Below are 25,246 nucleotides of genomic sequence, written 5' to 3'. Positions count from 1 at the left end.
GGCCTGTTTCGTTCTGGTAGGGACCATCTCTAAATGACCAATGAATGAAGTGGTCAAATGACCTCCTGCCTTCTCGTTCACAGAAGGAATTCCCAAAAGAGGAATGCAATGTGATAAAGCAATAAGCTGCCAGCCTGAAGATCGACAGCTCCAAATACAGCACAGTTCATCTGTATCTTAATCCCCAAGCTTAATTACAGCACATTGCTCATTAAGTGTCTCAAGATTCACATGTTTGGAAGCGCTCAGCTAGCACACACCGCATTTTCTTACGGCTCCCTTAACAAAATAGATCATCACATTTAGATCATCACACCCCAAACGAACGCTGCTTTAAGCACTGCCTCACGCAGGGCTCTGTAAGCACTGACAGCACAAACACAGCAGACCATGCAAAAGATTCCCAATGCAGGCATGCAGCAGAACTGAGATTGCTTTGAACGCGCCGAGCCTCGCAGGAATAACCTGTCAGGGTGTCTGTAACCCTGGGCAGGGATGTGGCTGTGCCCCAGTGCTGTACCATGACTCATCACAGCTGCTCCTCCATCCTTCAGCTGTTTCTTATAGTCTGCCTGCTCTGCCCGGGACCACTGCACACAGCAGATTACACAGAATTAACTCAAATGGCAGCTGAGAACTTGGCTGTCTGCGCTCTGCCCCTCTGCTGTCCTCACATAACCTGAAACTGTAAAGATTCTATCAAGTGGCAATCAAGAGAGGCACATTTTCTGGCCCTCTAATGCCAGCCTATGGGAAAAGAGAGCACAGATACACAGACAGGAGAATACGTGTGTGTGTAAAGGTCTTCAGGGGAGCTGGGAGATGGGAGGGGAGCAGACTGGACCCGTATGGGTTAAAGAGGAAACATTATGGCTAAGAATTTCTAACCCTTCTCCAGAGACCCCTGGTTTACATTAATTATCCTGTTGCCTTGAGCACTCGGGGCCTCCTGTGAGCTTCTGTCTACAAGTACCCAGCTCCTCCACCTACTCAACTACAAATGAATCTTTCCAGTGCGTTTGCTCAACCTCTCAGCACGGCGAGGGAATTGCCCAGTCAAAGCCCTCACACTGCACAGAAGCAGGAATGGCACTGATTCAAAACTCCCAGCTCGCCAGCAGGTCCCAAGGAAGCAGAGGACGGCCTGCAATGAGGGACCTGACCCAAAACTCCTGACTGCTCGGGATCCCTACTGCACTTTGCTCTCTGCACAGATGCAAACTGAGCAGGTCTCACCTGAGGGATAAGCCACAGTTACTTCAGCAGAATTGGTTTCATTTCTATAACTCATTGCTTTTCCAAACTATGGGACACGCCAAGTACGTTTCTTCCTCTGAGAAGCTGATGGAGATCAGCACAGATCCACCCAACAAAGCACCCAGGCACCTTAAAGGCTCCAGCAGACTGGGAGCAGATGGACCAGCAAGTTCTGTGCTCTTGGAAGAAAAGGATCTGGTTCCTTCTGTTGTGACTCCTGTCAGCTTCCCAGCACGGCTGCTGTGCTGAGGACAGAAACATCGCCCCAAGAGCAGCACAGCTCCCTACTGACAGCAACACACAGCTGGAGGTGCCACATCCCACCACCGAGACCAAGGAACAGCACAGAAATAGGGATGGCTGGAGTTACGTGGGGCAGCCTTGGTAGGACAAAGAGCAGCAGCTGGGCAAAGAGCACTCCTCCTTCCCAAGCCATTTTTGCACCCCTGCTCCCTCCCCAGCAGCCTCCTGCTCGCCAACCCGTGGTACAGTGTGCTGGAACTTACCCCTGGCAAAGTCTTCTGTTCGTGCAGTGCTGTCTGGGCTTTGATAGCAGAGTCTCTGGCACAGTACGTGAGGAACGCACAACCTGCAGTGGACACAGCAAGCGTCAAGTTAAACGTGCAATGGCAGATGCACAGCAATACAGGACTTCTCTTTGGTAAGAGCAGTGACCGAGGTACCTAAATACTGGCCTGTGCCAGCAGACCTGTGCTCCAACTGCCCAGGACAGCCCTTGTGTGAGACCTGACTTCCTCATTAGCAGAGGGAGAGTTTGCTAATTAAAGGAGGTTTGCTAATTAAAGGAGCAAATGTTATGAAATCTAGAGGTACTGCAGTCTCTAGGGAAAAGGCAAAGAAATAACATTAAAGGCCCTGCAGGTCTCATCTGAGGTCTGTTAAGCCATGGAAAGGGGTCCCATGCATCCGTTTGACATAGGTAATGAGCAAAGTGAGAAACAACAGGAGAGCAAAAAGCAGGGTAACACTGCCTGTGGACAAACAGCCCAAGACACAAAGAACAGAAGGGTGCAGGGATCAGTGTGGCCTTTGATACAAAATAAAATAAGTCATGGACAAAGCAAAAGCATCTGAGATACAGAAGCATCACGATCCAGCCCCATGGAACCCAAGAAAGCCACAGCAGGACAGGCTGGGCTTTCTGTGCCATACTCCCACCCATGAAGTGTGCACATACCCACAATGGGGGAAACAGGGAACAGCAAAGCATAATGCACTCTGCAAGCACTGACGGAGGAAGTGAGATGTAAAGCATAAGGAAAAGGCCAAATCCTGACGCTCTCAGCCAAGGTCTGACCCAACATCTCAGCCCAAAACTGGAATCTGGGATGAGGGGAAGAATTGTAGTCCCTCCAGGAAGAAAAGGGATCATCTCTGGGTGCTCTGATGCTCAGAACAATCACATGAAACTAACCAAAGGAAGAAAAATTGGCTGATTATCAAGAAACATGTCCTAGCAGAGGGAAATTTATTAGACTGTGGAATGATGTCCCCGGGGAAGTGCCTGGAGCTCTGTCACTTGAGTTGTTTCAGACGAGGCTGGAGAACAGACTCAGACGTGTGTGACTCCCTCACTCATCCCCCTCCTGTTCCCAGCAGCATTTCCCATCCTAAGCAGAAGCAAGACGTGTCCCTTCGGCCTGGCACTGAATGCCAACCTGCCCCTGAATGCCAACCTGCCCAGGGCTGTGCTGGGCTCGCAGATGCATCGGTGCAGCCCAAACAAAGCCTGCTCTTCTGCCTCTGAAACCACTTCAGAGCCCTCTGGAGCCAACGGTGGGCACAGGACGAAGCCTGCGCAGCTCTCCCTCTGCTCCACAGTACAGAATGTTTTTAGGCCATGTGGAAGCCAGCTGCTCAAGACAATCCCAACCCATGGCAGTGGGATTATGCTATTCTTCCATCCCAGCTCCCAGAAATTGCTGCAGCTGAGCAAATCATAGCCGTCCTTACAGCTCTTGCTAGAAAAAACAACAACGCAAAGCCACCACCCTCCATGAATAGCACACATAAAGTACTGGGTGCCTCTAACAGAGAATTAAAGCTCCTTATTGCACGCGTTCGGAACCGAGAATGCTGCACCAAGGCCAGATGTGGGATCCACAGCTTATTTAACAAACACAGCAGGGACAGGAAACATGCAGGATGGCCTCACTTTTGGGGAGATGCACCCCTTTGCTTTCTCTCACCCCCCAAAAGCACTCGTGTAAGCACAGAGCCCAAACCCCATTTCTGACACGCACGGATTCAGAGGCCTGGTTACCAAAGTCCCAACCACTGATGCTCTTCTGCCTGCTTCCACCCACTGCAATGGTCTGCTGCTCTGCAGGGCTGGGACAGATCACACAACGTTTATCAGTCTGCATTAACCCCGTACAAAAGCCTGCTCATCAACCTGTTGTACCTGAGAAGCTCGCGTTTGCTTCTAAGCAGCAGAAATCCAGGAGGCTGCGAAGAGCAGGGAGCAAAGAGGGTCAGCTGCAACCTTTGGACAACACGACTGCTGTCCCCCCACAGCCAGATGTGCTGGAGATGGGATGCAGAAGTCAAAGCCCCGCTCAGAAATGCAGGAAGGGGTTTTCCTGAAGCACTACGCCTGTCAATGGAAAGAAATGCTTGGGGAAAACATCTTTCTCTCTGAAGAGACATTATCTCTTGCTACTCCTGAGGATGCAGCCAGTAAGCAGAGCACCAGTGAAGCTTGCAGAAGTACCAGAAGCTCGTGGAAGCAGAAGATTCCACGCTGTGACAGGACCCTGCTTACCATGGCTTTGGTGGGTTCCTCCTAAAACTCTGAGCCCCAGAGACTCCCAGAAAAGAAGATGAGAGCAGAGTGCTTCTCTCCCCATTCATCCCCTCAGCAGTGAGAAAGCAACCACAGAGATGCAAAGGGGCCCAGCTCTCTCTCGTTTTGCATTTCCTGCTTTAGCTAACAGCACTCAGGTCAATGGCACCAGGCGTAGGGCATTCTGGACACTTCCAGCACCCAGAGCGTTGTGCCTTCTGAGATGGTGCTGGAAGAGCCCTGGGGCTCTCAGGAAACCAAACACCGTCCAACTGATCCCAGCACAGGTTGTCCACTGAGATGGAGAATGATGGCACACTGCTACTGCACAGAGACCTCACAGGAGGCCAACTCTGTCCTCCAGTGAGAGCATTTATTGATGGCAGTGCTTTGCTTTGCCACCCTCTGGCACCTGCTCTCCTTCAGCTCCCCGGTGCGTGTGACCATGAGTAATTAGTTCATTAAACCTTGCAAAAAGATAAACAGGAGGGGAGGACGGACTTGACCAGTCGTTGGCCTTCAGAGGCCGGTCTGCAGCACAAGAAGACAGCAAAAACAGCCAGGGGGCAGGAATTTAGGGAGGCTGGGCACTGGAAGAAGCAGGATGGTGAGGTTAGCAGGAAACCCACTCCACAGGTTGTACGGATATACATCTACCAGGTGTCTGAAACCGAAACTAATTCCTGTCCCACAAATTACAGCTCCACCTTGGGACCACACCACGCGTGGGTCTCACACCTCCCGGCGCTGGATGCCCCCTCAGTGGACAGACTCACATTTCCATCACATTTTGGCTTTGCTTCTAAGAGGCAACGGGAAGCGTGGTCCTTGGCTAACTGCAGGGGTGGCTGCACAGCTTGTGTGAGTGCTGCTCTCCGAGAACCACGCGTAGGCTGAGCTGCGTCAAACAGCTACCTGCCCATCCACCTCCCACAGCCTGCAGGAGGGTTTCCAGCTCTCTGCAAGCAGAACCCAGCCTTGCTCCACTTGCAAGATGCTGCAGCAAAAAGAAGATACGCCGTGCCTGATTCTACCTCCAAACCACATGTGGACTCTGGGATTTCAATCCCTTCAGATCCTAAATGCTGCTCCAGACATCGGCAGCCTAAAGCCTCGAGTAAGAAAAGGCTGTCCGTTTGCAGAAGAGAGGGCCTTCCAGATTCAACTTAGCATTTAAAATCTTCTCAAACACTACAGCAGGGGAAGCACGGAGTCAGCAGGCTGCTTATCTTCAAGCCTACAGAAGCTGAGTCAAAACTCAGCTGCCAGTGAGGCACAGGAGGATGAGGTTGTTGTTGCCCTTTGGAAAAGTCACTCACCTGTCTCCAGATGGCCATGAGAGGGGCTGCTCCTGTCCTGCTGTTCCCCAGCAGCTGAGCTCCATATCTCACAGCACAGCTTCCCTGCTTCCTCTCCCACCGACGTTGCTAGGAAATCCATCTATGAGAGCACTCCTTGCATTTTGCCCAATCCTGGAAACTGGGACCAGCATTTTCTCCTCCATTCTCCCTGCTCAGAGCCCTCTGACCCATTCCAAGAGCCTGCGCTAATAAACAGCTCCCTGCTCTTTCTGTAAAGACATTAGCATTAAGGAAAACACTGCCATTAACATGCAAATGTACCTGTGATTAACACAAATAGAAACACTGCCTCATAAATAATATCAGGGAATTGGAACAGTACCAACTACCAGTAGCCAGGTTACTGAGACCATTAATAAACAGGCACTACCAAAACCTTGTCATAACCAAGTTCACGTCTCCATCTGCCTCCTCTACCTCCACCAAATTCACCAGGTCTCAGCACACGTGAAGAACAGCCCACAGGGTTTGGTTTTTGGACTCCACAGCCCAACTCACAGCTCACTGCCCCTGGCTGGGCACAAAGAGCACCTTTTTTTTCCACCTTTCCATCCATCCTGGAAGCAGAAGGAGCTGCTCAGCTCCTGGTGTCAAGCTGCAAGGGGCTGCAAGAAAAGCTGATGGTCTTTGCCAGCAGTGCTGGCCTCTCAGATGAGTACTTCTCCCCATTCTGGAGAAGGAAAAAGCAGATGGAAGATGCTTGTGAGCTGTCAGTTGGATCACGGGGAGAGAAAATATTTCAGCCTACCAAGGATGATGATGGTTTCTGTACGGTGCAGGGATTGATGCACAGGATCTGCCAAAGCCTTCCATGGCCCTGGGGATGCAAAGCCCTGACTGGGTCCCACCGCCAGCACACTGCTGATAACACAGGGAGCAGAGCAGCTCCTGCACCAACACAGCCAGACCCAGCGGGATGGGAGGGGAACACTGGGACCAGGGATGCCTAGATTATGTATTTGATTTCTTCACTCCCTTATCTAAGTGGCTGATCTCTAGAATCTGGCTCCAGAAACATAACGACAGACCACACAGTCTATATTCAATGAGCCAACTGCAATGAAGTGTGCCATCACCTCATGCCTTGGGTCCATTCTCTTCCCTCCAGCCTCGGAAGCTCACTGCTTACCGTCAGATGGTCACAGGTTTGGGCTCTGTGCACACACACATACAAACACACAACACCTTGGTTCTGAGTCACTTTTACACCTTTGGCTAAATCCAAGCCAGCCCAACTCTGTTAGGCTTCTATGAGGAGCTTTTCTATTTTTCCACTAGGGTTAGATTAGACTTTTTGCTTGGAAATAAACTTATCTTTCTGCATCCCCTGTCCCTCCCTGTTTAGTCCAGAAGCACTGGGCTTGCTGGTTTGTTTTTTTTTTAAGAAGAAACCAAAGGCATCAGGGCTGGATGCGACTCACATTCCTTCCATCACAAAGCATCTCAGGGCACAGCTCCCCAGGCTGAGCACTGACAGCTTTCAGGGTACTTACTGTGGGTTCCCTGCAGGTTCCATCTGAGCGTGCCAGGGAGTGGTGCTGAGATCACTACATCAAACGGCACAGCAAATGGGCTCTGTGCATTCCCATTCAGTGCCTGAGCGGTGGTGATTGTAAGATCCTAAACACCTGCTAAGGGTGAGCTGGAACGGCTCCACAGAGGGAGCTGACACGCAGAACACGACGGCTATTCAAAACACGGCTTTCAAACACAACAACTGTCGCTAAACAAACCTCCCCGAACTTTTTTTTTTTTTTTTTTTTTTTTTTTTGTGCATCTACTAAAGGTCTTTCAGCGATTCGGCACTCAAGAAGGCCCCTCTCATCTCTCCTAAAGGCCGCGGTAAATAGCACACCGACCGCTAATATTCTTTGTTACGCAGACTTTACCATCGCACTGCTGTATCGCAGCCAGGGACGGCCGAGAGCACCGGGAAAACCGCCGCTCCGTACCGCGGGATTCCCGACCCGCCGCCTCCGGCCGTGACCTGCCCCCCTCGGGCCGCGACCCCCCGGCCCTTTGTCACAGCACCGGCTCGAGCCCAGCGGGGGCAGCCGTGGAGCCGCAGCACGACCCGGCGTGGCCCATCTCTCGGTGCCGACCCCATCCCCGCCCCTCGGCGGCGGTTCGGGGCTGCCGACCCTCACCTGAGGGAGGCGAGGGGGGGAAGAGGGGAGGCGGAACATAAAGGGGGGCCGGCTGCGGAACGCGGTGGTCGCGCGTGGGGTGGCCCCGCAGGACCCACGAGGAGCCGCCCCCGCCAGCAGGCCGTGCCCCGGGACCCCTCACCCTTGTGCATGCCGGTGTAGCGGTCTTTGAGCACGGTGAGCTCGTAGATCTTGCCGAACTGCTCGAAGAGCGGCTTGAGGTCCTTCTCCTCCAGGTTGCGCGGGATCTGCCCCACGAAGAGCTTGATGGCATCCAGGTCCTTCATGCTGTCGGGCTGCGCGGGGGGCTCCGCGCCGCCGCTGCTGCTCATGGGGGAGGCTCGGCGCGGCGGCGGGGGCTGCGGCGCGGGCGGGAGCGGCGGCGGCTGCGGCTGCCTCCTCGCCTCGCCCTCGCGGAGTCTGGCCATGCCCCGCGCCCGGCGCGGCTGCGGGCGGACGGGGGAGGCAGCGCGCCTGGGAACGGCCCCGCCGCCCGCGCCGCCGCCGCGCAGCCACAAAGGAGCGCGCTATGGCGCCCTCTGGCGGCGCGCGGCGGTACGGAGGCGCTGCGGGGCGGCGGTGGGCGATGGCGCTCCGAGCGATGCTCGGGGAGGAAGCGGCGCGGCGCGGCTCCATCCTGGCTGCGGATCCCGGCAGACCCCGCTCGGGCCGCGCCGGGTGAGGTGCAGCCATAGCGGAGCGGCTGCTGCCGCCCCCGAGCTCAGACCTGCCTCCCTGTGAGACAACGGGAGCTGCTGTCCCAGCAGTTCCTCCGGCTGCGGTGGATGCTGCGAGGCAGCAGAGGAAAAGCAGCACATTTTGGGTGGCCTGGGCTGCTCCCATCTCTGCTACATCGGGGTGACGCTGAAGCACCAACCAGCCCACAGTTCTGCCCCTCGAGAAGCAGCTGCTTTCATAAGCTCGGCCACCGCTTCCCCTCAGCTCTGCTCCTGCACGGGGCATCGTGGATGGAAATGGCTGCTTTACAACCTTTCATCTGGTTCCCCAGGGCTGGGACAGAACAACCGAGCCTTCCCAGCACCACGGCTTCATACCTTTGGCACACAGTAGGAGTACACAGCAAGCCTTAACAACCAGCACAGCTTTTCTGCATGGAAGCAGGAGTCGGGCTTGGACAGCAGTAATTGCAGCCCTGCCCACACAGAGCTTCATCTGATAACGCACCGCTGAACGACCATCAGCACCGACAGCCCTGCACTCACTGTAGGCTGACCCGAGGTGAGCAGCAGCGTAACCTCTTAACAATATCCTCACACACAGCCAAGAGCTCTCAGCCCAAGGACTGCCAGACTTCCAAGAGCAGCACGAGCAGCCCGGCTCTGTGACACAGCACGGCAGCACAGCCGTGCTCTCACCAGCCAGAGCGCCGTGGCACTTTGCTGTGTGAGCACAGGACGAGGGGGAAGGCAGCAGGCACTGAGCTGCCCATCCTCACACCCCCCGAGCCCTTCATTTAGTTGAGACGGTTTGATGGTTTTTCTCCCCTCACCCCCTCTATCCCTGCTGGAAGTGACAGCAGCTCGGAACTCAGCCTTTAGGAAAGCCTACTTTCCATTCACAGCTCCGCCCCACATCTTCCACTCAGCCCCGAGCTGTCACAGCCCAGCACCTCCACAGAGCAACGGCTTCAGTACCTCCTACTCCACCAAGGTGCTGCAAGTGTCACAGGGATATATTTAAGAGCAGGAAGCATTCGGATACTATGGAAACCAGGGCAAGGAGAGAACCCAAAATAGACAGAAGACGCAGCCTGCTGCAAAGTCTGGAGAAGTCTTGCTGAGGAGGGCTGTGCTTGCTGCAGCTGATCCTGGAGTGTGAACCATTTAGAGCCCAAGCAGGAAATACCCTCTCTCTATTCTTCCCATAGCTTGCCATCTTAGGCTTTTATTTTCCTTCTTTAATAAGCCTCCAAAGTTCCTTTGAATGATTCCCATTCTTCCTTCCCAAGGCCTGGAGCAGGCTGCTGGCTGGCTGCTTCTCTACAGGAGTATTGGGAATGTATGAACAAACATGAGGACGTGTTTGAGGACAGAGCACTCCTCCCAAAAGGAGAACAGCGACCTACAGACACCTGAAACTAGGAGTAGAAGTGCAGTATTTCACAGGCTGGCAACTCTTTGTAATGCCAATGCATTTATTGTGCACGTTCACCCTCTACAAACCAACCAGTTGCTGAAGTGTAACAACTTCCTTCACTCCAAGAATAAAAAAAATCAAAGAGAAATCCCAACAATGCAGAGAATACTTGAAATACCCAGAATGGCAAGTGGAGAAGATAGAAAAGATAGAAAAGATGATGACTTGAGGTATATAAGCCATCTTACTCAGCACTCAACCAAGTGGAGGACAGAAAAGATGCAGAGCAGCCAAAGCTGCAGACTGGCAGCCATGCCCCCTGGGAAGCCAGGCTGCAGCTGTGCCCTCCCAAGCACTCAGAGCTGCTCAGTTCCCTCACTAGCACAGATCTCATGTCTGCTTGAGACCAGAAGGGCTGAAAGCCTTACCCTGGCTCAAGTTCCACGTGCTCATGACAAGTGTCAGAGACTCTTCTATTTTCATTACCACCACCTCAGTGCAGAAAACCCCGCATGGCCAAGGAAAAGCTCCAGGTGAGACTTCTTGGCCCTATCATTCTCAGCTCACTCCAGGGGAAAGAAACAGATTGAAGGCGTCCAACATCCTACATCTCAGAATTTCTTGACTGCAGCATCAATCTCAGGAATTATCTCCTTCAGCTGGTTCCACTGTTCTGCAGACAGAGCAATGCCTGGAAACAGCAGAAAGGGCGTTCAGAGCAAGCAGTCAGCATCCAGCAGCATCCCACAGCAGCTCCTTCAAAAGAGTTACAGAAGGAAAAGGTGCAGCCTAAGCCCAGAAAAGAAACAGGGGCAGCCTGCTGAGCACAGCAATTGTGTCAGTGCTTCAGCATCCATATCAGCAAGTACTCAGTGCTATCACAAAAGCATTGTGTGAGAATAGAAGATCAAGCTGCCTTTCAAGGAGTCCTGCAGCCTCTTGTAGTCTGTTCCCTAGGAAAATTCCCACCTTCATGAGTTGGAAAGAGATTTTAGGGAAGCCTTGCTCTACCCAGCAGTTAGAGAACCATCCTTTCCACCACCCAAAGGAAATGCCAGCTCTAGCTCTATTTAGAAAAGCTACTGCTAACAAGAAACCACGACTATAGCTTAAACTCTAGAAAAGAGCTGGCTTTTTATTTTTAAGACCAGTAGAGATAAGGTCTTCATTTCCCTTCCCTCTCCTTTAGGAAACAAATATGGTCCTGGAATTGCAGAGAGGTTCCAGCTAAACGTTATCAACTTGTTCCTTATGGCTTTGTTAAAGAATGAGGGCTGAGCTTTATTAATTTCTCTAGATAAATATCAGGGGCCAACAACTCCTGAGAAAAACAGCAGAAGCATTAATTAAATGAAAAACGTTTCCTCCTGATTTCTGTTATAGCTAACAGATGTTCTGTCTTTGGTTGCAAGTGTGCTCTTTCCATCCTGGAAGGTGTCCACAGTGCTCCTTTCCCTCTCCACCCCAATGGGCACAGAAAGGTTTCATTGCTCTGCTCCCATCTTCCAGGGTAAGAAATACCCTCTGAGTAATCAAGGAAGCAGTCTCTTCCTTGAAGGAAATTAATTTCTGCAAGGAAAACCATGCTTAGTGGTCATGGAGCAAACCAAGCTCAAAGAAATTCATCTGCATTAACACAAAAATCAATAGCAAGGATAAAAACATTCCTCAATTTGTCTCACAGGAGCTGCATCTTTGGTGAGCCCTACAGCATGCATGGCAGGAGAGAAGAGCAATGTAATGGTCTGGGGCCTGTGAATCTCAAGACAAGCTAGCAAGTCACTGTTAAAGTCCCAGAGCAAAAGGTCTAAGCTGAATAGTGACCCATCAGTGAGAAACCAAAGAGTCAGCAGGCCGGGAGAGCCCAGCACAGCCTGCAGACACCACCCAGAGAAGCCAGCAGTACCTTTTCTCCCCGGCTTCATGTCCCCCTCCTTGTCCGTATAGAACTCCCTGATGTCCACCAGCACCTTCCCCTTGAAGCAGGACACTTGGACGTAGCGCATCTTCCCTATCTGCAGGAACACAGAGCCAGCATTGAGCCCTGCCCCACAGCGAGCTGCTCTGCAGCCACAGGGTTGCTCACAACACCAGAGGAGCAGCAAGGGAGCAGCGGGCATCCCAAGAAGCCAACTCTGCTACAGAGGAGGTGAAGGGGAGATCTGTGCCACGAAAGGAAGGTATGAAGAGGAGCACGAAGAGGAAGGGGGCTGTGCCCTCCATACCTGGAACATGCCCTCCTCTTTGCTGTCCCGTCCCTGGGACTTTGCTGCCACTCTCGAAGGCCTCGCCTCAGTTTTGGGCCTTTTCTCTGACTTTGAACGCATTTCTTTCTTCCTTTTCTAGAGAGAGAGGGATCACCATTTTCAACAGCGTGGTCTAAAAGCCGCAGGCCTCCCCCGAGCCTTCAGTGCCTGTGCTCACTAACAGCACCCACCATCCACAGGGCCTCCCCTCCTACAGGGCGACCTTCACTCAGAAAAACCACAGCCAGCAGGCACGTCCTGGCAACCCCAGCGTAGAGGTTACCTTTCCTTCCTCTTCTTCTTCTTCCTCCGGGCTGCTCCCCGGGCCGCTCGCCGCCGCCAGCTCCTCAGCCTTCGGCATCCCGAGGGAGGTAAGGAGAGCCGCCGCCACGACCCGCCCGAATAATCGAGGCGCCAAGCCCCACCTCCATCCCGCCTCTCCACCAATCGCGCGGCTTCCCTGCTCCTCCAGCCAATCCCCTGGCTCCCTTGCTCTTCCCGCCAATCTCATGGCTGGAGGCGCGAAGCCTGAAGGAAACTGAGGGGCTGTGAGGGACGCGGGGCTGCGCTCCCACAGAATAAATGGGGACAAGCACTGCTGGACGTGCCAGGACCCATCTCAGACTGTAAACCCAGCCCTTTTCTATCCAACTACTTCACTTTTCATTCTACAGAAAGGATGGAGTTCGTCCTGAGCACTTCTCCCCACATAAGGGGTGTATCTCCTCAGGTTCCACAGCAAACGCTTCCCCAATGAATGTGCCACCAAACCTTCTCACTCGTAGTTTATTTTTGCAAAGGGACAAACAAACGTGGAAATGAAAAACGTTAAAATATTAAATACTGTCACATCAGCAGGGAAAACAAAACAAAACGAAAAAAAATAGCACGTTCATCGACTGCATTGTCTTTGCTGTCAGCTGTTCAATATTCACCTCGACGTACATTTGTTCTTTAGGATATGAACAGTTGTGTTAACCACACCGGATAAATCAACACCTCTTCCTGAGCTGTTCCACATCACATTGTTCCATGGCTACAAATGAGAATGGAGCAAACCAGAGATGAGCCCCCAGCACACCGAGGCCAAACCGAGCGTTCTTATCCCTTCAGGTCATTCGCTCAGGGCCGAATGGCTCTAAACACCAAATCCAGCCTGACCACGAGTGCTGGGAAGCTCTTTATGTTGATTTGTGTGTTATGAGCGTGGTTTAAAACAAAGCCAAACCCAAACCCAACGCCCGCAGCAGTTTGGGGCTACGCGGGGTCTTAAAGGTTGAAACAGATTGCAGTGACTCCTTCCAGCTGGTCATATCGCATGGTAGTGCTTATTTCACAGGGGTAAACCTCTCTTATTTGGGAGATAAGCTACAAAGTGTGAACTAATCCCATGTAACCCCCAGTGCCCAGAGTGGGGAACGGAGAGAAAGAGTCCAATCAGTGTCGGAAACACAGATTTCTGCACATTGTGATCTCTGACAGCACCAGGACAGCAGGCAAAGTTCTGCTTTTTTGGCTACAAGTGTAACTGCTGGTTTCTTGCACATACATGGGCATGTATTTTTCATGCTCCTTCCTTCCAGGCCAGGCAAACTCCCAATTAAAGGCCAGGTCAAAACAAGAGCATGAAAATCTGCTACAAGAGCTCTTCTGCAACGTTGTGGAGAACCTTTATTTTAGCACAACAGCCGCTGGGTTGCTGCTGCTGCGTGTCACGCTGGCAGTGAGATTCATCAGATGTGCTGCAGTATGAATCAGCACCCATTCACTTGTCACTTCAAAACGTGGCAGAGCAGGAGGGGATATTTCCATGCTGCCCTGTCATCTCTCCAGAGGAAACGTGGCAACGTTGGCACTAAGCTCACTGCCAGGATGGTCGCTGTTCCAGCTACAAGTTGGAATTTAACCATATAACGCTTCAGTACAAACAAACTTTGATCAGAAGCATAAACCCTCATCTGTAGTAAAAATGACTTTCTATGGCAGGCAGCTAGATGGACCAATTAGGTGCTGGGACAAATTATGGCTGTGCACAGAACAATGCACATCTTCCCAACTGCCCCTGGGGACGTATGAACTTTTCTCCTTCATCTTTACTCATCTTGTTTTCAGACAGCTGCTCCTGGCACTGCGTCAGGAGCATTACTTTACAGTTGAGAGCACGAGGAACTGAAGTGTTTGCTTTAATGCTATAACCTCAACCAGGACAGAACTGGAAAAGTGGAAGCTGAGAGTCTCCAATGCACAGAGGAATGCTTTGGATCTGTCCTTTTCTCTCTTGCCAATTTTTAATGTTCCCCAAGTGCAGCTGAAGGAGGATTGCTGATAATTCTGACTTTCCTATTTTGTAATGCGGTTTCATTAAGCCTGCTTAAGTAACATGGAGTGAAACATGTCCCGTCCATGGGTAACAGACAAAGGACGGAGTGCAGCTGGAGACCTCTGGTGCTGCCTCCAGATATTCAGAGACAGGTGCCGTTCTGTGCACGTCCTGTATCTCCAAGCCCAGGTCTGCACCCTCCCAGCACGCAGTACGTGCAATATCCAAGTGCAGTGGAAAACAACCACAGCTCATCTTCCAGCAACCAATTTCTGAAGTCATTATACATTCATTTGGCAGAGGGCTGTCACAAACACTTCATGCATACAGAGAGACATATTTCAAACAAGAACTCAAAAAAAAAAAAAAAGAAAAAAGAAAAGGCAAGTTTTCCCGTAGGGATGATATTTCAGGAGCGCTCGGTACCATGCCACCTGCTGATATTACAAGGAGCCACAGACATAGCATGCTCTCCTGGAAAAGAAAAGAACCTTTAAAGAACAAATTGCTACACGTTAAATATAGCAGAAAGCACACATTATGGGGCAAAGGTACGCCAGGGAGGGGGAAACAGCAAAAAAACAACCAAGATGGATGGAAATACGTGCGTTGGTCCCCATCCAAAGGACGCAGACAGCGGCCATAAAAAAACCTTTTTTAAGGAGTGAGCATAGAGCAGCTGTGATGCAGATAAGGAGGCAAAGCTGAATTCCTTGCATACAAAACAAAAAGGACACCATCCTTCAAACCCGTAAGAGCTTTTCACCCTCTGTAACAAGTGCTGTTTTTATTTAAAGTAGGGGTTTTCTAATAAAGGATGAACTCAGAGAGACATTTTTGAGTGGCAGGACAGTGGTATTCAATCCCTTTCCCCTCTAGAACTACAACTAGCCTAGGGCTTGTGGTCAAAAATCGTCTCATATTCAGAAGCTGGGGGCAAACAGAGCACAGCACTGCCCGGAAAAAGCAGCCAGCTCTCTCTAGAAATAGGCAATCTAGAAAAACGGCTTAAACTTAAGATGATGGCAATGCCAGAGCAATGGTTGCCTGCCCCTCCCAGCTTTGCCAGCCAGACTGCCAACACTTCTGGGTGGAAAGAGCTATAAGCGGGGATTGCTCAAGGATAACAAAGGGAGCTCCAAGATACACTCTCATAGTTACAATTCTCCAATCAGACATGTTTAAAACAGCAGTCATAAAACAGATTGTGGGTTGTTTTTTTTTTTTTTTTTATGTTTGTTGGCTTGTTTTTTTAATGGCCAAGTGTCTTGCCTCCCTTCCTACAGACTGGGGGTGGAGTGTGAAGGGAGGCAGCAGCAAGCACTTGGGGAATTTGCTTATACATGCAGGTCGAGAACAGCATTTTCAGAAATAAGAGCTGAAAAACATAAAATGAGACCCTGAGATGCACACGGACACAAATACAGCCCCAAAATCCAGAACCCATCTGAAAGCACAAACTGAGGAACGAAGATCGATCAGAGCTCAGCAGGAACCGGGCTGTTCTTGCTATTAATGCCTAAATAAATGAAACAGCCCAGAACGTGATCCTGCAACGTTTGAGACTGTAGAATGCCTTTAAAAACCAAGCAAGAGTTCAGCACATAGTGGCAGCAGCAATCTGTCCAAGGACAAACTTTAAGAGAAATCAAGTACAAAGCAAAATGCATCCTCCAATAGGGGCAGGACGGCGCGTCCCGGTAAGAACCCTTCTGCAGGAACCCGTTTTAACAAGCTTTCTTCATCCCCTCTATAACAGTCAAGACTGTTTACAGTGTACCTCCAAGGAAAGGGAATGAGTTATTGCACTGTCTGAACAAATTGCATAAAGATGCTTGCTAGACACACTGCTTGCTCAGCACACCTCCCTAAAGCCAGGCAGTAAACTTAAGAAGAGGTACCATAAGAAAACATGCTAATAGTACTCTCTTTAATTTGCGTGTGCATATTTTCTTCTAAGCAAGTGCTCGGAGTCCTTGGTTTGCTGGGCAGAGAGAATACATCTGCTCTGTAGTTTCAGCTTCCGAGTTGGCTGTATGGCACAAATGTCCACGAAGGTGCAGGACTCGGGTTCATACTCACAGAAGCTGCTCAGCGTCAGCTGTTCAGTGTTTAAACAACTTGCAGGAACTATGGAAGTCTCTGAGCTTTTCCCTCGCGAAAAAAAAAGCAAAGGAAAACAAACCTGGTGCAAGTGAGGGGAAGGAAAGCGCCTAAAAAGGTGCATAGGAGTTGAAATTTTGTTTTCTTCCTGCCTTCCTCTCCTCTCTAGGATAGCAAAGAGGAGAGAGAGGAAGAGAAGCAGCAGGATTCAATGGAAGGCAGAAGGTTCCTGATGGGCTCACCGATGGCTCAGTGCTGCTGTACACAGGACGACCTGTCGCTTCACTGCTGCTTGGTTTTAAGGGATAATCTCTGTATCATCCTGTAAAGGAGACCGAAGTTCTGGAAACAGAAGAAAAATAAGTACCTATAAGTGCTTGCAAGTTCTACTAAAACAACTGCCCTACGCAAGGAGAAAATTTACTAGAAGGCTTAAAACACCACCAACGTATCAATGCAGTATCTTGCCTGGATCACTGACAGCCTTGGGACTGCGTGGGATTTGGTGAATTAGGATCCAGTGGTGCCAGTTATTTGGGGCTGCACAGAAAACAGCAGCTCACAGAAATTCTGCGCAGACCTGCATCAGTGCTACCGTGAAGATGCAAACACTTGGTAAAGTTGTTCACCTTTCACAAATGCCTTAGAGGCTCACTGAAGTCTTTAACTGCATTCTGAGCCAGTAACAGCTACTGAGATGTCTGACGGACATAACAAGATCAAATAATTTGTAACAGCAAACAAAAACCGAGTAGTTTTGCACTAGGAAAGAAAACAGCAGGAGTGGGAAGGGATTGTCCTTAGCACAGCCTCACCAGAACAGCCAGCCGTTCTGGATTCTTATTTTAGAGTGGGACGGCATTATTCTTCCACATTTGGTACCGGGGCTGTGTAAGCCCCACTTCCTGCAGTTAATGTGAATTAAGAGGAAAATAAGAACTTTGTTTCCTGCTTTTCTCCTACCTGCACTGCAACGTAGGCAACACCAAGGTAGGCTGCTATACAGACGGCCAGAAGCAGGTCAAAGATTGCTGGCTTGACCCTGCAACAAGAAAAAGAAGTTGTGGAACTGCGACATCAGGTACTGCTGCAGAGACAGAGACAGACAGCTTAGCACACCCGAGGGCCATACCTGTATGCATTCATCACCTGCTTCAGCTGGTCATAGAAAACAAACTCAGGATCCCTGTGGAAAGCAGAAATTCTTCAGGATGATTGAATTTCTAGACACTGCAGTCAGAACAGCCCAAATCTCTCCTCCCAAGAAGTTAATCCAGCCAGAGTCAGGTAGTACGACCACTTGGGTGAGAGTTCTGAGCTTATTTCAGCTGTCAAGTCTTCCTACAGGTTAGGAGCCCAACGGTGCAATTCTGAACACAACATTCAGCTACAAGGCACACAGACAATGCCCTGCTGGACTCACGAAACTGCTTCTAACCTAAGCAGGCTAGATAGGAAGGAAGCTGCCTCTTGGCAATTACATGAAGTTTTCTAGGGGAGTTTAGTTCTTTCTTGCTGAGAGAAGCAGCACTGAGAATGGGAAGGGTGGAATCAAAGCAGGGGATAAACAAGCTCTTGAGGTGGAGCGAATTGCTGAGGCTTTTTGCTTTGTAAATGATTAAGAGTTATCTCTGGGAGAACGCAGCACGAACCAGAACTGACATAAGGACAGAAAAAGAGCTGTCACTTCTAGCCACCTATCAAGAACCCAGAAAGGTTCCAGCTCAGAGTCAAGGTTGAGCAGAGGGAGAAGGCAGTCTGCACGCCCTGGCTGGTTGTTTCACCTCTTTCCTTACCGTTTGTCTGCCTTCACATGATGCTGTTTGACATCTTTCAGGTAGCGACCCATGTAATATTCTAAGGTGCTGAGAAAGGTGCTGTCTTTATCAATCAGCTGAGCAGCCCTGGGCTGACTGCTCAGCCAGTCCATCACTGATTCCAGCTGCTCCTCCTGGATCTGCTGTGGGAAAACACCACCAAAGAAACAGAGTCAGCTACACACACTGAAATCAGAATTCTCCCAGGCTCCTGATCCCTTCCCCTCCTCTTGTTACAAAAATATATTGTGCTTACCATCTGATCCGTGAAGATCTGCAGATCTGCAGGTGCTCCCTGCAAGGGAAAAGACAGGCTGCTGCTAGGAGCAAGCTCGGGTGAGCAGGAAAGGCTGGCAAGCAGCGCAGGATGGGCAGCTCTTACCTTCTCTGTTAGGTTGTAGATGACCCTCGTCAAAGCCTCAGCAATGATCCTGGTATTCCTGGTCAGTGCCTTCGTGTCCACTTGTGACCTAAAGCAAAACGGAGGATCATCCACTTGTCAATGGGATCAGCTCTGCCACAGCCCACCCCTTTGCACTGCATCAAGCAGGGCACTTAACCCAGAGCCCAGCTGCCCATATTTTCTTCCCCATCCCACGACTGCCAGAACAGCACTGGCAGCCCTGAGGCCAGTCTGCGCTCATGGGCCGGATTTCACCCCCAGCCTCTCACCTCCTGTCCATGATGCTGTTGCGCAGGCTGTCCCGATGGCTCTCCAGATGGGAGATGGTGAAAGCTGGCAAGCGTCGGATCGCAAAGCGTTCGTGTTCCCATGCCAGCATGTCTTCAGCCAGGTTTATCTTCTTGTGCACCATGGAAAACTTCACCTCTGGGAACTGGCTGGCAACAACCTGAGGGAAAGGCAAAGCCATTCGGGGTGCCGCGAGTCCCACCGCACCATCCCATCCTGCTCAGCTCAGCCCAACCAGACCCAATATTTTTATACTGCAGATGGTAAATATGCTCCCGCCTGTAAGATGCCACTGATGCTATCAAAATGTTCTTTGAGTGTCACTACAGAAATCACACGGGTCGTTTTTACGAGCAACAAGTCCTAACAAAGCACTGTGGAAAACTCAGCGGATCTGGCATGCTTCATTCAGGACTGCGGTGTGAGGATGTCTGCACTCCAGATCAAGCGACCAGAAACAACACACACAATATTTCAGTGACAGACCCTTTCTTCATGTCTTCCTCCCTTTCTTCCTCTTGCAAGAGAGCCGCAGCTCCCTGAGGTTAAGCCCCAAGTTCCCATCCACCCAACCTTTTCATTACCATCTCCAGTTCTCTCAGAAACGCGTGCTGCAAGGTCCCCTCCTTGGGAGGCTTCGAGACATGAAGATGAAGGCTATTGCCCTGGCCGAGAGTGTCCAGGCAGAGAACAAACGCTACATTGTCTTGCAACAGGCTGGAATCTGCAAGAGAAAAATCCAAACCTGTAATGCTGTGCTTTGTGCTGGATTTCCACCCCCCCAGAAAAAGGCCTGCACAAGGAGATAACATAAGACTTAACACAGTGACATTAACAGAATCCTTGCCAAAGAACTCGTTGGAATGACAGCCCCTTAGCTCACCAGTGTGGTCCAAGTTGTCCTCCAGCCACCTCTTGGTTCCTTGATAATTAAACTTGCCACCTCCAGATGCAAAGAACAGTAAGTTGTACCTGCTCATCAAAGAAAACAGAGAGGTATTAATTAGCCCACCACACTCCGTGGTTAATTTACTGTATTCCATAACTAACGTGCTCAGATGTGAGCTGAAATCACATCAGTCAGCCTGATACAAACTGCCTGTCAACAAATGCTTCCTGTGTGCCACAAAGGAAGGCAGTGGCAAGATGGGGGTAGAGGAGCTCCCAGTGCTTGAGGATGGAATCCAGTTCCTAAGTAATTCCATCCACTTGTCCCTGCAGTTAAGCAGATCTACACCATGAAACCAAAGGAAGGAGTCTGGCCCTTAACAGCTGGTGTACTCAGAAGGAGCACAAGAGGGAAGCAATTAAAAGTCTGCTTGTACACTCTAACATCCTACAAGTCTGGAGCAAAAGCCCTTCCTACCTGATTTTAGCTACAGTCAACCCAAAATGGAGTAGTTTCTTACCCAGCATGGGTACGTCTGTAGGTGTAGAGCCGAGAAAACAGCCTGGCTAGTTCCAGTAACACTGAGACACCACTGCCATTGGAATCAGCACCGTGAGACAGCCACTGCAGGACAAAGTGGGACAGAGTCAGTGACAGCAGTGATTCTTGTGCTCCAGAACAGCCTTGATGGTAAACACACCTCTGTGTTCCACTTAGAACTAATTTTGGTCTTTAAGAACAAAAGAAAATACAGGGTCATAGGCCAAAAGGAAAAAAGGTACAGATGGGAGAGAAGGCTTCAAGAAAAAAAGAATACTCACTGGAGCCACCCCAAAAGAATCGTAGTGGGCAACTATCACAACAGTGGGCAGGTCTTCTCCACCCAGCCCTGTTAGCCTCCCCTGGAGAGGAAGGAAATAAATGTCACTCAGCAACCCTCCTTGCATGCCAGGACAAAGACAGCGCGACTTCTACAAACCTATCAAGTCTCCAAGTGGTCTCAATTCTGAGGAATTCAGATTCTTACCCGACTTCCCCCATTACTCTAAATGGCTGATGAGATCCCCGCAGAGAAGGCATCCCATCGACATCACCAGTCAGAATCTGCCTGGAACTCACCTCCACACTGGGTATAAGCCAGTCGTGGATAGCTTTGCTCTGCGCCCCGCTGGTCACCATCTGGAAGCCATTGGCAGTTGCGGTGTGAAGCAGAACTAGGACAAAAAGAGATCACCACACCTGGGGAAGTTTCACCCCTCCATTCCCCTTGCTAACTGGAGACACGAGTTTCAAATCACTTTGCCCTCTCAGTTGTCGCTTATGTGTACAATCAATGGATATACAGATGGTATGGTACGTCCAGGAGCTTGGGATGTAACTGTTATATTGGAATAGGAAAAGAAAGACACCCTGCCCTGGGCTCGCAAGACGGACTCCAATGGAGCAGATCTCCAGAGAGATCCTTCCCCACTGGCAGTCAGCTTTTCAATGGCTCTAGGAGAGGTGCAGCCAGGCTCCACCCCTTCCTGCAGCACAGCTGATTTGCCTTCACCTGTGCTCCTTGGCTGACTCACTGCTCGCCTCAGGTGATCAATCAGAGGTTCAGGCTGTGATTCAGCAGCCCCATACACTTATGTTTATGCACTGACTTGGGATCCAGGTGACCACACTTTTTCGTTCTGTTCTGAAATCCCATATTTCAAATTGGCTAAAACAAAAAAGACCCTGAAGATCTAAAGCCCACCGTGTTCAGCAGGTCACCAAGGCAGCAACGTTACTCACAAGGGAGAACATGGAAGCACGGAGCTGACCTGTGCTCAGACAGAAAGCTTCAGCTTCTCCCAACATACTGCAGTCCCTTAACATCATCAGTGCTGTTTGTAACATAAATCTTGCCTCCTATCTTCTTAAAAACAGCGTAAAGCTGAGAACTCACTCCCATGCAAATACAGTAAATAATTATTCTCACTTATGCTGTGTTTTTATCCCACTATATCTCAAAGACAGAATGAAAAGGAAGGCAACAGAACGCTGGTCTGCACTGCACGCAACGCAGCGGAGCAGCCTCAGAGGTGGGATCAGGACTGTTCTTTTCTACACGTTCTCCCACTTACTAGAACTCACCCTCTGCAGCCGAGGCAGAGCCCTGTGATGCAGAAGCAGCCCGTGTTTGTTCATAGATGGACAGCAGCTCATCGTCTTCCACTGCAAAGTAGACTGGCACAATGGTTTCCATAGCCAGCATTTCTGGCTCTATCTCCATGAATTGCTGAGGATTTAAGTGAGACACAAACTTAGCAAAGGCTCAACATGCAAGAGGATAGAAAAAAGAAAGGGAAAACAAATCAGAGAGGGAAAGACAAATTTCCAAAATGTGATTTGTTTTGTGTTACAACAGGTGCTTTCAGCCCTGCAGCAACCCAAGCCTCGCTCCCTCTCAGATACATCTCCCAGCAGAAGAGAAAGGAAATGAGGTGGGTTTTTTTTTTCTCTTTTCACCTTTACAACATCCTGTGGGACAGAAGAGATGGACCGTGGCAGGATGATCACCACAGCACCAGCTGACTGGCGGAGAGCCTTCTGGTACTGCTCGTAGGAGAAGTCCAGCAGCCGCATCATGACGCAGCGGCGGCTCAGGACGTCCGCTTCTACAGTGCGGGCTTCTGTGTTAAGCACTGCACTCCTGGTGCCTGCAGGGACAGCAGGGAGAGGGTTAGCAAGCAGTTTCACCATATTCCTTTTGCTAGAGCTCAGCTCCTTCTCCAAACAGTCTTGATTACAGTCTGATGAACTTCAGAGCCATGTCTGCTCTTGCTCATCCACCCACCACGATGCTTCTGCAATTAAGAAAGTTACAAGCTCTCAGCTTCAGTTTATCAAATCCTCCACGCAAAAGTACAGTCCTTGACAGAACAGCAATCCAGAGGCTTGCCAACAGCTCCAGCATTGTGGAACAGAGGACTAGAAGGATATCTTGTGTAATCAGAGATTTCGGAACTATCCCGCAATTTATAATGCTCCAAACACTCTTTATTCTTCCATAATCCCGGCTCCTGCAGTGAAAACTTCATCGTGGTCAGCTCACAAGCAGCAAAGGGAAGAGCAGGGTGCTCCAGAAAGCATGTCAGCCTATGCCAGAGCGGACAGCTGCAAAAGGTTAAGTTTAAAGCTTAACGTAACTCTAACACTGGCTTGATCTTGTCAAAGGTCAGAGCACCTAAGCCAAAAAAAAAAAAAGGCTTGCACTTCCCCTGCACAGCACCAGGGAGGGCCATACCCCAGACACAGAGGTCAGCCACACTAAAGCCTCTGTGCAGAGCTCCTATGCTGTGTAACTGACAAACATTAGGAATCACAGAATGGCCTGGGTTGCAAAGGCCCACGATGCTCATCCAGTTCCAACCCCCTGCTGTGTGCAGGTCACCAACCAGCAGCCCAGGCTGCCCAGAGCCACATCCAGCCTGGCCTTGAATGCCTGCAGGGATGGGGCATCCACAGCCTCCTTGGGCAACCTGTTCCAGTGCCTCACCACCCTCTGAGTGAAAAACTTCCTCCTAATATCCAACCTAAACCTCCCCTGGCTCAGTTTAAGACCATTCCCCCTTGTCCTGTCACTATTCACCCTCCCCCTCAATCCATAATGAGGAAAACCACTCCACCACCCCCAAACCACGATGTCCAAACACAGCAGTGTGATTCAGGGACGTCCTCGAAAGCAGACGTTTCAAAATGTGGACACACTCAGAGATGAAGGAGCCCAGTAATAACTTCAGGTGCTCAGAAACCACCAGCAGCATCTGCCATATCCACAAAGTGCACAGGGACAGCTGCCCTTTCAGAACTTGTACCATTTAACCCTACGAAGGCCTGAGAGATTTACAAACAATCCCTATGACAGCACAGAATAAACGCAGGCCTGTAATTCCAGCTGTTAACAAAGCCTGAAACTCAGAGCACAGAAAGCCAGCAGGGCAGAGCTGCTCACAGGCAGAACACGTCCTGATGTGGGATAAATGACTGCAGAAAACTCAGACGACATTGGCTCTACGTTAGGGAGTAGGAGGAAGTGGGGGCTGAAGGTTACAGCACTCCAGCAATTCACAGGTTGTGTTTCTGCCCCGAGGAGAGCTGTTGCACAATCGGCAGCCTGCCTGGAGCTGAACACAGGAACTGGAGGCCATCGGTGAGACGAGGGAAGAGCTATAAAAGAAAGGAGGCCTCTCACAAGGCCAGACTGGATAGGGCCCTGGGCAGATATTGAATGTGGAGGTTGGTGGCCCTGCACGTGCTGGGAAGTTGGAGATTCAGGATCCTTGGGGTCCTTTCCAACCCAGGCCTTTCTGTGATTCTGTGAACTGAAGAGCGTACAAGAAAGACAAGGAGCTGTTGGAGAGGGTTTGTAGGAGAGCCACAAAGATGATCAGGGGACTGGAGCACCTCCCTACAAAGACAGGCTGAGGGAGCTGGGCTTGTTCAGCCTGGAGAAAAGAAGGCTGCAGGGTGACCTCATTGCAGTCTTCAGTACCTAAAGGGGGGAATCAACTCTTTGTAAGGGTAGATAACAGCAGGACAAGGGGAAATGGTTTGAAGGTGAAGGAAGGAAGATTTCAGTTGGCTGTCAGGGGGAAGTTGTTTGCTGTGAGAGTGGTGAGGTGCTGGAACAGCTGCCCAGAGAGGCTGTGGATCCCCGTCCATCCCTGGAGGTGTTCAAGGCCAGCAAGGATGGGGCCCTGGGCAGCCTGGGCTGGTGCTGAATGCGGAGGTTGGTGGCCCTGCACGTGGCAGGGGGTTGGAGCTTCACGATCCTTGGGGTCCCGTCCAACCCGGGCCATTCTGCGATTCTGTGAACTGAAGAGTGACGGATCAACCTGCAGAGCAGAGCGGCCAAGGGCAGCGGGACACAACGGAGCTGCCGGCCGACACGCAAGATGGCTGCAGCCGGGCTCCGTGCCGCGCAGCAGCGCTCAGCCCACACGGCTCCGCGGCCGCCCGGAGGTCACGGCACGGCGCTCCCCGCATCCCCCGCTCACACCGGGGCCGAGCAGCTCCGCTCAGCCCGGCGGGTCCCGGCTGCCCTCCCGGCACCTTTGCTCCCGGTGCTCCCCACGGCCTCTCCATGCCCACCGCGGGGCCGAACCTCCCCCTCGCCGGTGCCCGCCCGAGGCCCGCCGCCGTCTCTCACCGTAGGGCTGCCCGCCCAGCTCGTACTGCTGCATGCGGTACACCGTGAACTCGTGGGCGGCCTCAGCGGCGGGCGGCGGACCCAGGAGCAGCAGCACGGCGGGGACGAAGAGCAGGAAGCTGAGCGGCAGGCACGAGGCCTTCAGCACCGACTCCAACACCTCGCCCGCCTCCTCCAGCATCGCCGCGGCCCCGACCCGCCGCTGCGGCCTGCACCACCGGCACGCACGGCACGGCGCGACGTGACGCGGAGACGCGTGACGTAATCACACGCCGCCCCTCCGGAGACCCGCTGGGAATTGTAGTTCCGGTCCGGCCGCAAAGGGTGCTG

General features: G+C 51.3%; 2 protein-coding genes across 8 annotated transcripts in view; both read right to left on the bottom strand.

Moving 5' to 3' along the window:
- The window catches only part of CELF5 (CUGBP Elav-like family member 5), a 34,510-nt gene extending 22,235 nt beyond the window's left edge, over positions 1–12,275 (bottom strand). Inside the window, exons 1-4 of one of the 5 annotated variants that reach the window (XM_019610008.2) lie at positions 12,198–12,275; positions 11,894–12,010; positions 11,575–11,683; positions 1,764–1,846 (exon numbers count right to left, since the gene is read on the bottom strand). In XM_019610008.2, the coding sequence (XP_019465553.1) occupies positions 1,764–1,846; positions 11,575–11,683; positions 11,894–12,010; positions 12,198–12,275 (387 nt within the window). Of the gene's footprint in view, positions 1–1,763; positions 1,847–7,713; positions 8,142–11,574; positions 11,684–11,893; positions 12,011–12,197 lie in introns of those variants that run through there. The other 4 variants (XM_085211768.1, XM_085211767.1, XM_085211769.1 and 1 more) reach the window with 4 other exon arrangements.
- Positions 12,276–12,684: 409 nt separating this feature from the next.
- Positions 12,685–25,189, bottom strand: NCLN (nicalin). Of its 3 annotated transcripts, XM_085211765.1 has the most exons (16): positions 24,917–25,189; positions 22,234–22,424; positions 21,859–22,003; positions 20,854–20,948; positions 20,556–20,636; positions 20,255–20,358; positions 19,729–19,817; positions 19,430–19,569; positions 18,827–19,005; positions 18,537–18,624; positions 18,411–18,449; positions 18,134–18,297; positions 17,470–17,523; positions 17,301–17,379; positions 16,580–16,679; positions 12,685–14,708 (listed from the first exon to the last, which is right to left on the bottom strand). In XM_085211765.1, exons 1-15 carry the CDS (start codon positions 25,095–25,097, stop codon positions 16,620–16,622), a joined length of 1,689 nt encoding a protein of 562 aa, XP_085067891.1. In that variant the 5' UTR covers positions 25,098–25,189; the 3' UTR covers positions 12,685–14,708; positions 16,580–16,619. The 3 variants fall into 3 exon arrangements, with proteins under 3 accessions (XP_085067891.1, XP_085067890.1, XP_085067892.1); XM_085211764.1 differs by having other exon boundaries at positions 12,685–16,679; XM_085211766.1 differs by having other exon boundaries at positions 12,685–16,679; positions 18,134–18,294.
- Positions 25,190–25,246: the final 57 nt, after the last annotated feature.

This window comes from Meleagris gallopavo, chromosome 30 (genome assembly GCF_905368555.1).
Source record: "Meleagris gallopavo chromosome 30, MGAL_WU_HG_1.1, whole genome shotgun sequence".
NCBI lineage: Eukaryota > Metazoa > Chordata > Aves > Galliformes > Phasianidae > Meleagris > Meleagris gallopavo.
Note: the sequence above shows the minus strand (reverse complement) of the source record. Positions and strands in the feature narration are given on the sequence as shown.

Bases quoted from the DNA above. Each gene is read 5' to 3' on its own strand.
- NCLN (XM_085211764.1), bottom strand. From the start codon at position 25,097: ATGCTGGAGGAGGCGGGCGAGGTGTTGGAGTCGGTGCTGAAGGCCTCG. The intron at 22,004-22,233 runs GTGAAAAGAGAA...TTAAATCCTCAG, and splicing joins TCCCACAGGATGTTGTAAAG to CAATTCATGGAGATAGAGCC. The intron at 18,450-18,536 runs GTAAGAGCTGCC...TTTCCCTTGCAG, and splicing joins TCTACAACCTAACAGAGAAG to GGAGCACCTGCAGATCTGCA.